Source organism: Tasmannia lanceolata, unplaced genomic scaffold (genome assembly GCF_043159265.1).
Source record: "Tasmannia lanceolata isolate RefF3 unplaced genomic scaffold, GAP_Taslan_0.1 ptg000018l, whole genome shotgun sequence".
Classification (NCBI taxonomy): domain Eukaryota; kingdom Viridiplantae; phylum Streptophyta; class Magnoliopsida; order Canellales; family Winteraceae; genus Tasmannia; species Tasmannia lanceolata.
The window spans coordinates 1,961,729-1,977,793 of NW_027518695.1; the positions used below are offsets into that span (position 1 = coordinate 1,961,729).

Here is a 16,065-nt window from a genome sequence, read left to right on the forward strand (position 1 = left end):
CAGGTTTCTGTCAGGTTTCTTTTCCTTCACTTTCCTTTGTGCCACATCAGTTTACTTCCCTTCACTTCCCTTTCCTTTCCTTTCCCAACGAGAGAACTGAGCATAAAGGATTCATTAGCCTACCCGAACTAGTCCGGGATGCTTAGTTGAGTTGAGTAGAAAGTACATTTCCGTGTTGCCATAAAGACAAAATACAAGGGCAATTTCGTAATTACGTACGAAATCAAACGAATTGGCGGTTTCCAAGGCAAGGAGCATCGTGCGTTTCGTCGCTTTCTTTCTCCTTTTCCTCTGCTTTAGAGCGGGAGAATAAAAAAAATAAAAAACTATGTCGCCTTTTTTTACACAAAATCAGGAAAGTTGGATCTCTGAAACTTCAGATCTATCGCTCCTGAAACTCAAAGGTTCGAACCATGAGCTCAATGATTTTTACTATTTTAGTTTTCATTTTCATTTATGTTCATAATCATGGAATCACTAACTAAAAGTATACAGGGTTTCATTGGCGATTATTTCTTGCAATTGAAGTTAGGTAAGCATATACTTAATCAGCATCACACTAGTGACATGCTAGTTAATTCTGGAGTAGTTTATTTTATATTCATTATTCCTTTTCTCTGATCTCTCTAATCGAAATTTCAGGATTCGTTTTCTCTTTTGAGCAACTAATAAATTGCACTGCTTAAACTGGAACCCTAGAAACTTGTTTGGTGAAATGCACTTGTTTTATTTGTTTTTGCTGTTTGATTTGAGCAGATAAGATTTTTAAGGCTAATTATTTAGTTGGTCGATCGTGAAGAAATTCTGAGTTTTGAGTTGTAAATGGGAGGCTATATTGGTCAACATGGTATTGATTCTTTGCATAAGTTCAAGTACAGTGGGGAGGATAGGTCATACATTTCTAAATATGTCTTGCAACCCTATTGGAGTCGCTGTGTTACACTCTTTCCTCTTTGGATGCCGTAAGTGCTTTATTAACCTCAGGTGACTATGTTTTCTGCTACTATAAGGGTCTTATTTGCTTGTTAAATTGTCTTTGATTTATCTATCCATCTCTCCATCTATTTATCTTTCTATAGATTATTTTTCTGTTACATTCTTTTGGTTGATTGTATAGAAGTTATGAATTTGAGATGCAAATGTGCTACATTGGCCGTTACAGCATCTCTGCCTGCATAAGTACAAGTATAGTTCTGTGGATTAGCCTATGCTGTGCTTATTTTTCTTTTGGAGATGAAGGTTAATGTCTTTCCTATCTTGTTCATAAAAAAACATACAAATTTTTTAAAAGAGGATATAATTAACCCCAATGATTCGAGTAAAAAATCGCTATAAATTATTTGAGTTTATCATAATTATGAATAGATTATGTTGCATTTGCATATTTTGTTATTTTACTAGTCACAAATTGCAGCTCACAAATTCCATGGACTTTCACAATCACTTTCCAACTCTTTTGTTATTTTCCTCGATCATCTCCATCGAGGTTTTTCTTGGTTTATCATTCAATATAGATTTCGTTACCATTCAAAAAAGGAAAAAAAAAAAAAACTTAAAATTGCAAACTTCATATGTCCCTAAAATCAAAATTTCAATACATGACAACTTTGTCAGAATTTTCTCCACACATCTTTGTTTTTCCTTCTCTTATGTTTGGTTGCTTTGTTGAAGCGCAAAAACTTGTTGAATGTTGTACAGATTGTCTTCTAGATGGATGACTTCTTGTGGATGCATGACTGGTAGTCAATGATGATGGCTATCATGAGAGTTGTACCACTCTAAGATGGACCAGACATTTTCTTTGCCATCTTCACTTGCCGTGAATCTGTAATTCTAAGTGGTCTTTGATATTTCTTACATAGTTTTGCATCCGTTCTCATAGCCGGTGCCAAAGCATCATTTGTGTCACTTTGGTCTATCTATGGATCAGCCATTCTTGGTCCAAGGAATATAGATCTGAGTCATCGTTGTTAATATCTTCATAAAAAATCTCTTCAATTTCAGACAGTTTTTTTCCAACTCTACTCATAGATATTGTCATCCCTTGGTTCTATGCTTTATGAAGCAATGAGTACCCGAGGACTAATCCCTTGCTTTGATGGAACTTATTGCATACATAGTTACATACGTCTTCCCTCATTATTAAGTATCTTGTAACATACTAACTTATTGTGTACCAATTCGTAATATTTTGCACATTCAGTCATCTTACTCAACCAACACAAACTAGTACTGTTCACCTACTCAGTCATCTTACTTGACCAACACAAACTAGTACCGTTCACCTACTTGTCACCTACTTGTGGCCCTATGTTGTGGGTTTAAGTACTATGCTACTTGAGGGTGATAATGAGTTGACAGCTTATGGGCCTGCTATTCATCTTATTAATTCAGTTTTTACACTGCATTAATAATTACCATGGTAGACATGCCGTCCTTCTCTCATGCCTTCATTCCTTCCTAATGTTGTTTTCAAGCATTTTGCACTGTTACATATCCATATTATTTTGCACATTTTATATAGCATTATGGATTTGTAAAAATGATGTTTTTGGGTCATAGACAGTGTTAAAGAATAAAAGATTAAATAATGCCTTCTCCAACAGCTTAAGCTTTTTGAGTAATTGGTTGTTTCACAGATGGTCCTTATTATACCATTATATGCACTTTTTGGGGCTATGACCTGTGTTCTACTTTCTCTCTTCTTTTTTTTTATTTTTATGGTTAAGTGCTTTGGTAGTTTTCAAATTTCTTGGTCCTGACCAATGCATGTTTATTCTCATCACTTCTCAGCACACTTCATTTAAGCTCCATAAAGCATAATCCTATTTATTATTTGATAATTGATTGTAATAAGTCTGTTTTCCATCTGAGGAGCTTAATGTATGTTGTTATGCTCCATATAATTGGCTTTATTACTTAAATTGAGTTATTTTGATGCAAAGTTCAGTAACTTTTTCTTCACCAAATGCTCTCTTTTTTTACAGTCTCATTACCATAAGTTGCTAACTGTAATTTACTTGGTTTCTGTGTTTATGCATTTGAGCTCACCTGCAGACCAAATATGGTAAATATTCTTTGATACCTTGCCACACACCTTATTCAAAACATTTGATAATATATACTCCTCATTGATTATTTACTGAAAAATTGCTCGTGCTTTAATTTGTTTTCTAGATTACTCTTATGGGTTTCGGTTTCCTAGTAATATCTGCATTCCTTGGCTATGTAAGTGGGAGCTTCTCATATAGTTATATTCTTTGAACAGTGCATTGATATTAATCCTCTCTTACTGTTAACTGTCTCTTTCTAGAACTTGTTCGTGATTAGCATTTATTTGTGCTTGATAATTTAATATATTGAATTACTAAGAAAAATTGAGGTATAAAATCTTCATTGTATTTATTTTTTGGAGCCAGTAATTGTAGCTTCATAAGTTCATATCACTATGAAGTTAGCGACTCAGATACATGCTCAAAAACCCAGAATTAGTGATGACCATCAGTACTCAACTTCTAACACATAGTTTGCGCTCTGGTTTCGAACAAAAGATCATGCACAATGCAAAACTTAGTAATTGTTATTTGAAATTTTTATGACCCGAAATTCCAAAAATTTTGTGTTCCACATTTTTATGGATAAACAACTTCATTGGTTTTGGTGTTGAGCTCCCTTTGAAATTATTTTATTAAACCTACGGATCTTGATCATGGTTCATACTTAGGTCTTCCCCAAGATGATTGCCTCACCTGGAAATTTATAGTTGAAGCGTGACTTTGTTGTGCCCAGATCACTTAGTCTTTACTGCATTTATATCTAAATATTATTTGCATGCTGGTGTTAGAACTTTTGTCTGGGGGCATACCTTCTTCATCCATATAAGTACATTCACCTGTTTCTATCTAATGCAACCCTCTATCATTTTAGCCTTCGCATGTTACCATTTTTTATATGGTTTGCTGGTGAGGTATTTTTCCTATCTAAATAGATCAAGAGGTTACCTTCTCTCAAATCTCAACCCTACTGGTGAATTCCTCTTTGCATTTTGAAGAAATGATATCGAAGTTGAATGAGAAGGGTCTCTTGTTTACTTAACTGTTAATTTTTTTCTCCCCTTGGTTTTATCTCTTTTTGGTGCAGATTTATTCACCTCGTTTGGATTCAGCTCCCCCGAGATGGGTACATTTTGCTCATGGTTTGCTTTTGTTCTTATACCAGGTTCGTTCAAGTTCTTATTCTATGAGCTGTGCATTCGTGCATGTTTCTCATGCTTCTGTATGCCATTGCATTGCATGTGCAAGTGTGTTGGATCATATTTTTATAAAAGAATTGTATATGTATGATGTCTGCATAAACGAATTTCTATCTAGTTTGCTTTTACCAGCCCTTCTGTTCATCATGATTTCTGATTATATATTTTTTTTCTGTTCTTGGGTAATTTCTCATTGTATTTATTGCCTCATAAAAAATGAATCAAGCTACTCATATTGCAGTCTGTTCATGTCCACTATGATGCTAACATTTCTTTGTGGAAATAGATGTAGACAATTGTTCCCAATGAACTTTCATCTGAATACAATGGATTTAGCGTACTTCTTTTGAAGGCAAATATTATTCTAGTGCTGTTCAAAATTCAAACTCATTTGGGTAAAAAATTACTGCAATGTGCATATAGAATGCTTAGATGAGGTGTGGTAGTTTCAATTACTTTGTTATTATATGCATTTGAAAATGAGTTTTCAATCTGTACTGATTTTTGATTGCTTTCATGAATGCTCAGATGTTATGTTGGATTTGTCTACGGTCTAGGATATTATCAGCATTGGACATGGGTATCTATGTCGGTTTTGGTCATGACCTTATCTGAGTTTTTGGAAACGAGAGTGGCTACAAAAAGTTGAAAAGAATGTTTTCAGGTCACTTAGGCAGTGGCCTCCCTTGGGCACCAATGCCAGTGGCTTGGTGCCCATTGGCCATAAGGAGAGAATAGTTTAGAGAGGTCAACCATTAAACACATCGATAAATTCTTTGTATACCATATGCATGATATATGTAGTTCTATACCTTCAAGTAGGAGCATGTCAATCTTCAAGGGGAGAAAAACCAACACAAGCAATATAAAACAAAGATTCTAATCCAAGAATTTGGTTAAGGATGACCACCATCACCACCATATCCATCACCTTCGTTCTTATCTCCATTTAAGGAGCTATCATCATCACTCACTACTGCTGCAAGCGCATTGCATGTGAAAGGGAAAATAGCAAGTTAAGAATAAAGAAGAGTTAGCAACTCTTGAGTTGCCCTCATTCCAATCTTCTTCTTCTTCTTTCAATCACTACTTAAAGCTCCCCAAGTCAACCATTAACTTGCTTGAATCGACTCAGATTTGGCACTACCTAGTCAATCAGAAACTCATTTGACTCCCCGGAGTTGATAAAAACTGATCAGTTTTTTCTTGGCCGAATTCTAGTCTTAGTACGACCTTTTAAACACTGATTTCAATGCCCTTTTTGCCCTGTTCTTTCGTGGGCCAAGAGTAACTAGTTTCCTTACCATCCTGAACATTATTTTCTGATTTTTTATTAATCTTATTTTCTCTTAATTAGTTTGTGTATGTGCCTTTTAAATTCTTCAATAAATATGCTTACCAGACTTTTGATGCCGTTGATGGAAAGCAAGCAAGGCGTACAAATTCATCCAGTCCACTAGGGGAGCTTTTTGATCATGGTGATTCCTTTTTTTTTGTTGTTGCAATGTTGCCTTTAGAAATTCTTGAAAGTCGTGAAATATATTTTGAACCTTGCAAATTCTATCTAAACGCAGGATGTGATGCGCTTGCATGTGCGGTATGTTCGTCATTCTCATATTTGGTTGTTGTTTTGCATCATTAACACTTCGGCTTCCTTTCAAGACATGCTTTTTTATGCTCCTCAGTTCGAAACACTTGCTTTTGGAAGCACTGCCATGTGTGGAAGGAACACTTTCTGGTTCTGGGTTATTTCAGCTACCCCATTTTATTTTGCAACATGGGAACAGTAAGTTATCTTAAGGGTATTTATCAGGTCTTACGGTTTAATTCATACATTTAAGGGTGTCAATTTTGGCTCGGGCTCGAAAGCTCACTCGAGCTCGGCTCGAATCCTTAACGAGCCGAGCCGAGCCGAGCCAGCTGGCCAAGCTCGTTAAGCTTAACGAGCCAAGCCCGAGCTAGGCCAGGCTCGGCTCGTTAAGGCTCGTTAAGGATTTAGTATATTTAAATATATATATTATATATTAATATATACACTAAAAAGGGTTGTCCAGGGAGTGAAAGGGGGAGGCAAAATATGTCACTTTTTTTTGGAACCCCATTTATTACTTGGACCACCCCCCGTGGTGTAACAAGAGTAGTCAAATTACACTAGATAGGGCTGTCCAGGGAAGATGAGGGGTGTGAATATATCATTGCCTTAATATAACCCGAGCTCGGTAAGGCTCGCGAGCCTGGCCGAGCCTCACCAAGCGGAGCCGAGCCTGGTTCGAGCCCGAGCCGAGCTCCTGAGCTTAATGAACCGAGCTGAGCTGGGCCAAGCTCGGCTCGGCTCAGCTCGGCTGGTTTACACCCCTGCATTCATTCAACTTTGGCTAATTGCACACCATGTTGAAACCCACCTAGGACAGTCTAGCTTGTAATATTTGGTTTGCATTTTGTATGTCTCTCATTTTTTCCTTCAAACACTTTTATGTATTTATTACTTCCTTTTTTTTTGAATATATTACTTCTTTTATGGTTTAAAGATTTTGTAATACTACTAATTTATAACAAATTTGTTGAAAGGCTTAGAATATGAAGATATGATAAAGACAAATGTGGTAAAAATTGAGGGGACTGATATCTGCAGGACCATTTTTTGATAATGGGACGAATCACCTTATTTTACACTTCTCTAATTGGCTGCTGAGATTTTTTTGGTAGAAGGCTGCTGAGATTTTTTTGGTAGAAGGCAAAGTGATGCCAATAGAAGATATGGTATGTGCAGTAGTTGATTGAGTAAGCTTGACTGGACAGCCCATTAAATCCCAGCACTTTTTCACACTGCAAAATGGAATTTGGGTTTTGCAGCAATGATGAATTGGCTATCTGAAAGTTGCAGGTGCAAGTGCTGATTTGATATAATTCGATGGTGTTATGAGTATTGTTTCTCTGGTGTTATGGGCATTGTTTCTTTGTCAGAAACTTGGTAAGGGACAGGCAATGCACATCACCCCAGCGAAAAAATCCCAACTCAAACTAAGTTCAGATTCACGAAATCTTTTTTGTTTCAGTTATTTTTGATGAACATACATATGAATGCCAGAAATTTATGGGAAAAATAACAAGATATATAAACTTTGTCATACAGCTGATCTCATACCAAGATATAGTATACAAACCTTTTTGGTGTTTTTGGTAGACCACACAAGACACTCATGCTTGCTATAGACCTTGTCACAGAGCAGATGTCATCAGCTGTACACCATGATGATATAGCCTCTCGTTGATCTTATGATCAGAAGAAGAAAGGAAAGACCCAGGTACAGATCTGATAATTGCTTGTTACAAAGATGAAAATGTTTCTAGTGTTTTTTTATGACAAGAAGAGAAGCAGTGGAGCAGTGTTTCAAAATGATGCGGATCAAAACAGGGCCGAAGAAAATCCTAGTCATCTCGGCACAACGCTGTTGAGTACTCGGTTGACACGGTCATAACTCAAGAGAGCCAAAGGAGTTTTTATTGACTTTGCAAGGCAAAACACGGAACATGGTTAGGGCAAAAGGGAGTCGACTCAGGAGAGTCCACGATGACGCAGGGGAGTTTTGAGACTAAGGGTTTTAGTGGGGAAAGAAGGTAGATGGAAGGGAATCGGTTTTGTGTATTTGCCTCTCGATTCTTTCCCATATTTTATTTAATCATAAAAATAGATGGTCAATACTTCACTTATAAAGGCCTGTATACAATATGTCAAAAATAACGAATCTACCCTTCCCAACACTTTTATCTGTAGTTGTATTTGAATATTCCTACATCCTTCAATTATGGTGAAGGAGAATTATTAGATTGGCAATTGTGGAGTCACCCTTATTGAATAACTACATGAAGTGCTCAAGGATTTTTTGCTCATTATTGTAGATTTGAATATTCTTATTCTTTTGGCTTTTCTTCATTGAAATTTGAAGTCATGTTACTAGTTAGCCATACATTCTTAGTGTATACTTTATCTCATAAAGTTTGCTTTAGACAAATTCTCAATATCACTCATATTTATTTGAATTATAATTCTATTGTGAATTTTGTCAGCATATTTACCAACTCTATTTTTCATTGATCCAGCTTTTTCACCAATACACTTATTCTTCCAGAAATAAATGGACCCACAGAAGGTCTCATGCTGATTTATATGTGCCATTTCCTTACATGTCTTGTAGGTATGCTAGTAAACTTTCATCTTTGAGGCAATGCCTACTTCTGATTTTATATTCTCACACTATATTTAGATTTACGCCAACTAGTTTGGGACAAAGGCTTAGTTGAGTAGTTGAGTTGAGTACACTATATTTAGATTTAAAAATTGCTAATATGCATTGTAAAACTTCATGTTTTTATGTTGTTTTGATATATTTCTTTTAACTCTTTCTTTTCTAGGCGCTGAATGGTGGGTGCAAGATTTCAGGAGGTCTATCCCATTTTTGAGTTGGATACCATTGGCCACTGGTGAGCTTTTGCACTAAATTTTTTAAATGGCCAATTAAGGATTTGCTAGCATCCATCGCCAAAAGGCATTTCGCAGATGGATTGTCGCATCTCAGAGCAGCCACAGAGGCTCACTTTCAGTAGATTTTGTCATCAGTTATGAGGTGGCTACTCTGAGATGCGACAGTCCATCTTCGAAATGCTTTTTGCAATGGACCCTAGCAAATCCAGGCCAATTAATGATCAAGTTAGTCACTCAGTGAATTATGGAAATGTCTCATGTAATATTTTTGCCGAATAAGTATCTGTTTGGTACTGGGCACAGAAAATGATACTATAATTGAAAATAGTAGGGATCGTACACTTCCGGCTTGTGCAAAATTTCTCTCTTGTGAGAAGAGGTTTTATTAATTTTGGTAGGGATCGTACACTTCCGGCTTTATTGGTCGTTAATTACGTTTCTTGAAGAAAGAAAATACCTCTGATTATCCATCAAGAGGTTCCCTATGTAAATACAACTTTTAATTAATTATATGCCAGAAAGATATGGTTTTTGGTTAGTCTTGGGGACTTTCTTCATCTTCTCAAACTTTCTTCATTTTCATTTGGGGGTACGTCATCTTTATTGTATTTCTCCTCCAAGAGAAAGCTCTTCTCCCTTTAAGGAGTCTGGGAAGAGATCTTAAAGGGACTTTTAGAGTGTCTCTGGGAAGAGATTCTAAAGGGATTTTCTTCTTTCTCTTCTTCTTTCTCCCTAAGGAGAAAGGTCTTCTCTTTTTTGGGGAAACCGCCGCCTTTATCTTTTTGGGAGAAACCACCGCCTTTATCATCTTTCTCCCTGAAGAGAAAGGTCTTCTCCCTTTAGGGAGTCTCTGAGAAGATATCCTAGAAAGTCCTTGGAAGAGACTCTAAAGGGTTTTTCTTCATCCTTCTCATGAAACCAGAAGAAAATCCGCAAAAGAAAGAAAGAAGAAAGAAAAAAAAAAGAAATTGTTAGCCAAATCTTCTCACCTTTCTCCTTTTTTTCAGTTTCTCCTTTCGCGTATCTTTTTCTCCCCTAGAAGATCCGATCCTTTGCTAAAGGATCTTCTCTCTATTTATAGAATTCTCTTAAAGTGGTTGGCAACTGCCACATCACCCCTTTTCTCTCAACTTCACGATCTCCACTTCCCCTTTTGTGTGGAGTTACGTAACTTCTTTTTAAAAAGTGGATGACTCACTTTTCCCTTGGCGAGAGTTATTTTTATTTCCTAAAATTTAGGGATTTCTCTTCCCTTAGTTGTGCCCCCCACGCCCCACCCCCCCCTTTTTTTTATTAAAGTACTTTATAATTATCTTTTTTACTTTAGGGGATAGCGTAATGCGTAACCACTCATTTTCTCTCTCTTCTTATTTTAATAAGAGATTTTACTATTTTGCCCTCTTTGTAAAATTTCGATTCCAACATCCCATTTCTAAATTTTTAGAGGTTGCTGTGTTAGACACCTCGTATCCGTGTCGACACTCAACACACGAATCTGTGTCCACAAATCATAGGTCTAAAGCCACACCATTTTAGGGCATATGCTGCTTTGTGCTTTGAAATATTTTTCTGCAGTTTGTATATGAGGCTAGCAATTCTCATGGATCAACATATTTTGCTCCTCAGTCATTTCAATTGTCCTGTTTCAGGTTCCATCTACATCACAGTATCCCCTTTTCTATTTTAGTTTATGAGACTAGCAATTCTCCTAGATAAAAAGATTGTACTTCCCCTTTCTACATTAATTGTATTTTCCCATAATAAAATTTTCTTACCCTAGCCGAGATCACTGATAGTAGATCGACCCTGATATTATGTCCAAAGTTACCAGGATCGCCCTCCCACCCTCCGACCCATGATCCGGGGTCGCCGACCCGAAACGTGGGTCGTTTGCGACCCAGATCACAAAAAATGGCGACCCGGGCGACCCGCGCTAAAGGGAGCAATGCATAGAGAGAGGGAATACTTAGGTGGACTATGAAAAGAGAGTTGCACAATAGTTTATTAGTTTGATTATATTTTTATGTTCTTATTTCAGAACCGGGTAGTTATTTTCTGTTTGCTTTCGGTTAAGATTGAGAATGCAATATATGTTGGTATTTAATTTAGTGATATTTGGAGATCTTCAAATTTTATATTTTATGGATTGGATTGGAACTGGAATTTTCATTTTGAATATATATGAATGGCATACATGAGGTTTTTGGTTTTGTTTATTAAATGTATGTAAGTATGGACTATAAAATGATATTCTTGTAAAAAATATATGAAATTATATATATAGAGTACAAGAGCGACCCAGATTTGTGCTCCAAATCAACCCGTGAGCTAAAATAGCCAACCGACTTAGCCTACTCTCATCGTACCGCGTACCAGGCTACCATTGTACCCCGTACCCGTTCCCGTACTGCGTACCGGAACGAACCGCGTTCCAGGTAACCTTGATTATGTCTTGTGCTTTGGATTTCACGGTGCTTTTGGCAGGCCATTGTTATGTTAACAATCCATATCATCAACTTTGATCAGATATAATTTTGGTTTTGGTCACCAGCATGATAGCTTGCTGATATTAAATGTTTCAAAATTTTTTTTGGTGAGGTTTCTTTATTCCATACACATGCATTGAATGATGGTTCATATATAACAATGTTAACTGTACTTGGTGAAGCTATTTGATCTAATGCTTTTCCCGACCTATGTGTTCTCAGTTACCATTTTCATGATTTGTCATAGTTTCCTCTTCAGGAATTATCACATGGTTTTTTTATTGCTGTCAGATATCTCAGTATACAGAGTTGGGTTATTTTTAATGATTATTGGTGGTGTTGTACCGACTGTTGGATACAAGTAAGTAATTTTCCCTATTCTAAATGATAATTGACAATTCACCTATTCTCTTCTTGTTTGCATCATTGCATATATGTCCATGTTTCAAGTATTTATTAAATGTTATTACTCTTTACTTTGCACTACCTATTATAGTGATCAGACTGTTACCTAAAAGTCTTCTAGGTTGTATTTTTTGGGGCTGAACCATTCCATTATAATAGCCTTCGAACTTTAGACTTTCGAACTTATATTTGCACATTATAGAAGTACAATTTTACAGAATTCCCGAGTTATTGTGCTGACTCGCCCAAGTCAAAAATTTAGCTGAAGTCCAAGCCTCAAGATTTCCAACTATAATGAGATCAACCTAAGTTTGATTAACCTCGACATTGAATTTAATTTTTGGCTAATGCAAAATTATTTTTCAAAGATGAGCTGAGATTGTGCCCCAAGTTGTCATTATTTCACATGCTCTTGTGTAGCATTTACAATGTTTATCAGGTTGTTCGTGCAAGGAACGGAAATATGCTACTGGCATTAGCAATGGTAATACTGTTGTGTGAAATATGTGATCTGTATCTGGAGAAACTTTTTTTTGCTCTCTTTTCTGAGAAATGATACTTTTGCCAGCTTTTCCCTTTTGGTGTTCTTGTGGGTGGAGTTCTTTTCTGGTAAGGCTATATGATTTCTTCATACTGTCCCACTTAGATTATCCTTTCTATGTAGACTTTATGCGGATGAGAAAAACTCTATACATATGACATCTGAATCTTCTGCAGGACTTTCTTGTCCCCTTCAGATATTATGCGCACTCACCCACATTTACTTATAGTGGGAACTGGATTGGCATTCGGATACCTTGTGGTAAGATATGTGTGCTTTTAATGGGCTAGTTTTCCCTTAATTACTTAATTGAATTGGTTCATTGGATATTAAAGTTTATGATGATACATACATTCCGCTGTTTGTACTGTCCCACTGAAAAATCGAGATGTTTCAAGCGATACATATGGATGTCAGCCAATAGTAAGTTCCATGTTTGTACTTTTTTTTTTCCCGGAATTTATCTAGGAACCCAAGGCAGCACCATAAATTTTATTAATGAGTGAAAAGAGTTAAAAGACAGGGACATGCCGCCTTACCTCTAAACCTAAAAATTACCCGCTACTTACAACGGATACTTGGAATGCCCAAACCATCACATCTTATAGTACCCCTAGCTCTAGTAGGGAGCTCCTTCCACTCTCTAAAGGCTTTATGGAATTTTCTTCCACATGCAAAATTAGCCAAGAAGTCAGCAACTTGATTAGCTTCTCTAAAAACATGATAGATCTTAGGCTTCAGCTCCATGATCAATAATTTCAGCTCCCGCCACAACATTTTAATCGTCCAAGGAGGATCTTTATTATCACTAAGAAACTCAATCAAAATCTTAATGTCCGTTTCAATCGGGATATGTGTGAAACCAAGCGCTTTGTAATATCTGAGGCCATCCAACTTACTCCTCACTTCCGCCTGCATGTTAGTACCAATATTATAAAAGTATGAGTACAGAAAGATCAAGCTGCCTCTATAATTTCTCAAGACCCACCACCACCAGAAGTGCCAGGGTTGCCTTTATCAGCCTCATCTGTGTTTAGTTTCAAATCCCCTGCTTTCTTGGAGATATTTTTGCTTTTGGGTAGATATTGACTCTGCTAAGAGCCCATATATCCCAACTAGACCACATAGTTCCATGTCTGTAATTCTTTGCATCCTAGCCGCAGTTGATATTCTCATTTTATTTTAATGGCTTCTTTGTAATCAAACCTTTGGATTGGCAGGGAAGAATGATTCTGGCTCGCTTATGTGATGAACCTAAAGGCTTGAAAACTGGAATGTTTTTGGTATGCAGTCTTTCCATGTGATAGTAATTATGAAACCTTTTGTTTGTAGCAAAGTTCCATACTATTTTTTTGGCTGTGAATATGCATGTTTTATTTTTTATTTTTTATTTTTTATGGCAGCTTTTGCCATACAAGTTCTTTTAAAATTCTGGTACTGGTACCTTATGATTGTTTTTTCTTATAAAACAAATAATTTCTATCTTTTCCAATGCACGGTTCTTATTTAATGGTATTGGCATGCAGAATACTAATGTCTATATGGTTTTGAACAGTCACTATTGTTTCTTCCACTTGCAATTGCAAATGCACTCACTTCTAGGCTAAATAATGGGTATGTGCTCTTTCAAATTTCCTTATGATGTTTTGAAGATTATAATTGTATTACACATTCTAGTCTGTACATGCATGCAGCACTCTGCTTACCCACAGGTTCCTTTGGTGCCTCTTTTTGTTGCAGAACTCCTTTGGTCAATGAGCTTTTCGTTCTTTTCCTTTACTGTGGTCTTTCAGGTAAAACAGTTTCTGTTGTTTTTATAGTTCTTGTTTATTACATGTTTGTAGTGCAAACCACATCTAAAACAAATTAATGCCAGTAGCTGAACCCCAGCCCAGTGTCCATGTTATTTTGACTAAGATCTGATCTCTGAGATTGGCACTGGTGCGTCATCCTACACCTTGAGTTCCCAAGGAAATTTCTGAGCAAAAACCTTAGTCACAAATATTTGGCTCAGGAATTTCTTGGAAAGTGTATATCTGGGGAGATTTTAATTTTTTTTATTACTTTCGGATTTATATTGAGAAAAAAAACTGGAAAAATTAGAATAATAAAGTATAGAAAAATCTATAATTTAAGAAAGGAAAATGATATGGCTACCAAGAGTAAGACAGATGGGAGAAACCAGCAATGAGAATGTGCCATGTGTGCGGAAAAATACCTTTTTGGTGATTTTCTTAAACCGAAGGACTGGTTATACACCACCTGTGATTTGGTGGCAACAACCCATTTGTTCGGTTTCCTGCTCTGTTGAAAAACTGGTTTCCTGTTCTCTTTAAGAAAAAATAAAATATAAAGTTTTTTTTTTTTTTATGAAACTACAATACCCCGAAATAATCCCGAAATATTAAAAATAATCACAATATTTTTACATTTACCATTTACCATGGAAAATATCACAATAATATCACAATATTTTGAAAAAGTCAGATATTTGTGATGGGCAAAAAAAATAAAAAATACTGAATATAAACGTAATTTATCCATTTCTTAAAAAAATTTATCCATTTCCTTACCTTGAGTTCTGTAGTTAACTGAAACTGCTGAGCCAAGCATCTTTGAAATGCTAGAACTTCTGCTCCATTACAAAATCTACATTTAAAGTCAGTGTTTTCATTTGTTGAATATTTGTTCCTCACAACTCATATTTCTTTTCTCTCATGTCAGTGTCTCGCTACATTTATTTTGCAACGTCAGTCGCCCATGAAATCACAACTGCCCTCGGTATCTACTGTTTCAAGTAAGAGCAATGCTTCATCTGAAACTCATTGCATATTAAGGCCCTCTTTGGTTGCAGGAATTTTCTGAAACAGTTTGGAAAGGAAAAATATTTCTAAACTTTCTTACTTATTTTACCCGGGGAAAAGATAACTTGAACCGACCCTTTGAATTTTTATTTAGAGACCTTCAATTTATGATAATAGTCCTCTAAATTAAACATAATTTTTTTCCATCAGAAATGGTTTTTCTTGCAATCCAAACAGGGCCTAAGTAGCTTATTTAACAGTTGTTTTATCTGACTGTCAGGATAACCAGGAAAGAAGCTTGATATCAATCTTGCGAGTCTTTTTGGGTAGTTTCTTCTCAAATACCAATTTTTTTCATTTGGAAACAGAGCATTGTGTTGTACTATATTTTCATTTTCTTCTATTTTTGTGGGTATCTCCATGAATTTCTATTGAGAATCCTCTCAGTTGAGAGGAATATGCTATTTTTCCATTCAGATATTGATCAGAAGTGGGGTTGTGTCTGTTTGGTTGCTTTTCCAATAGGGTTTCCAATTTTTTTAATGAAGAATTAAGAATTATTTTCTTGATTTATTGCATTTACACTTCAAATCAGTTTCATTTATTTCCTCTAATTTTTAGGAAGAGATGAGATCGGGGCCATTGATTTAACTGGCCACCACTATTCCTCTTGTACTGTGGGCCCCATAGTAGATGGATGGCATTAATCTGTTGATCATGGTCTATGAATGACGACAGTAAACATTAACCCTCCATTTCTTTCTATGTAAAACGAGCAAAAAACAAAATTTATGCCTGCTTTTAAAATAAAATTTTGTTTATTTCCATCAATTCTCATTTAGTTTTCCCCCAAAAGCTAAAATTTTGATTTTTTGTGGTTATTTATCTTACACATGAAGTGTCTGGAACAGAGACCATTGGGGTCGCCTCCTGATGTTCTCCAATATTGACGCCTTGACGGTCTTGATCTCACATACAACCCCTGGGCCCTCATTGTAAGACTAAAAAGTTGTCTTCTACCGGTGATGATTGTAAAAAGAGTAGTCAAATTACACTAGATAGGGCTGTCCAGGAAAGATGAGGGGTGTGAATTT

The 16,065-nt window shown here is 36.1% G+C and overlaps 1 protein-coding gene across 1 annotated transcript; it reads left to right on the forward strand.

Moving 5' to 3' along the window:
* The first annotated feature begins 290 nt into the window (after positions 1 to 290).
* LOC143851025 (choline/ethanolaminephosphotransferase 1-like) lies at positions 291 to 15,540 on the forward strand. Its single transcript, XM_077360350.1, has 20 exons — positions 291 to 404; positions 496 to 532; positions 757 to 962; positions 3,058 to 3,067; positions 3,178 to 3,228; positions 4,141 to 4,218; positions 5,655 to 5,730; positions 5,827 to 5,849; positions 5,938 to 6,038; positions 8,354 to 8,448; positions 8,666 to 8,734; positions 11,513 to 11,582; positions 12,047 to 12,110; positions 12,195 to 12,235; positions 12,344 to 12,428; positions 13,388 to 13,450; positions 13,723 to 13,781; positions 13,908 to 13,960; positions 14,892 to 14,964; positions 15,252 to 15,540. The coding sequence occupies exons 3-20, from the start codon at positions 823 to 825 to the stop codon at positions 15,271 to 15,273; spliced, it is 1,173 nt and encodes a 390-aa protein (XP_077216465.1). The 5' UTR covers positions 291 to 404; positions 496 to 532; positions 757 to 822; the 3' UTR covers positions 15,274 to 15,540.
* Positions 15,541 to 16,065: the final 525 nt, after the last annotated feature.

What these genes read in the sequence shown, in the direction of transcription:
- LOC143851025 (XM_077360350.1), top strand. Translation starts at nt 823, where the DNA reads ATGGGAGGCTATATTGGTCAACATGGTATTGATTCTTTGCATAAGTTC. An exon ending in GTACCGACTGTTGGATACAA is followed by an intron (nt 11,583 to 12,046) that starts GTAAGTAATTTT and finishes GCTCTTGTGTAG; the next exon opens with CATTTACAATGTTTATCAGG. An exon ending in ACTTCTAGGCTAAATAATGG is followed by an intron (nt 13,782 to 13,907) that starts GTATGTGCTCTT and finishes TTTTTGTTGCAG; the next exon opens with AACTCCTTTGGTCAATGAGC.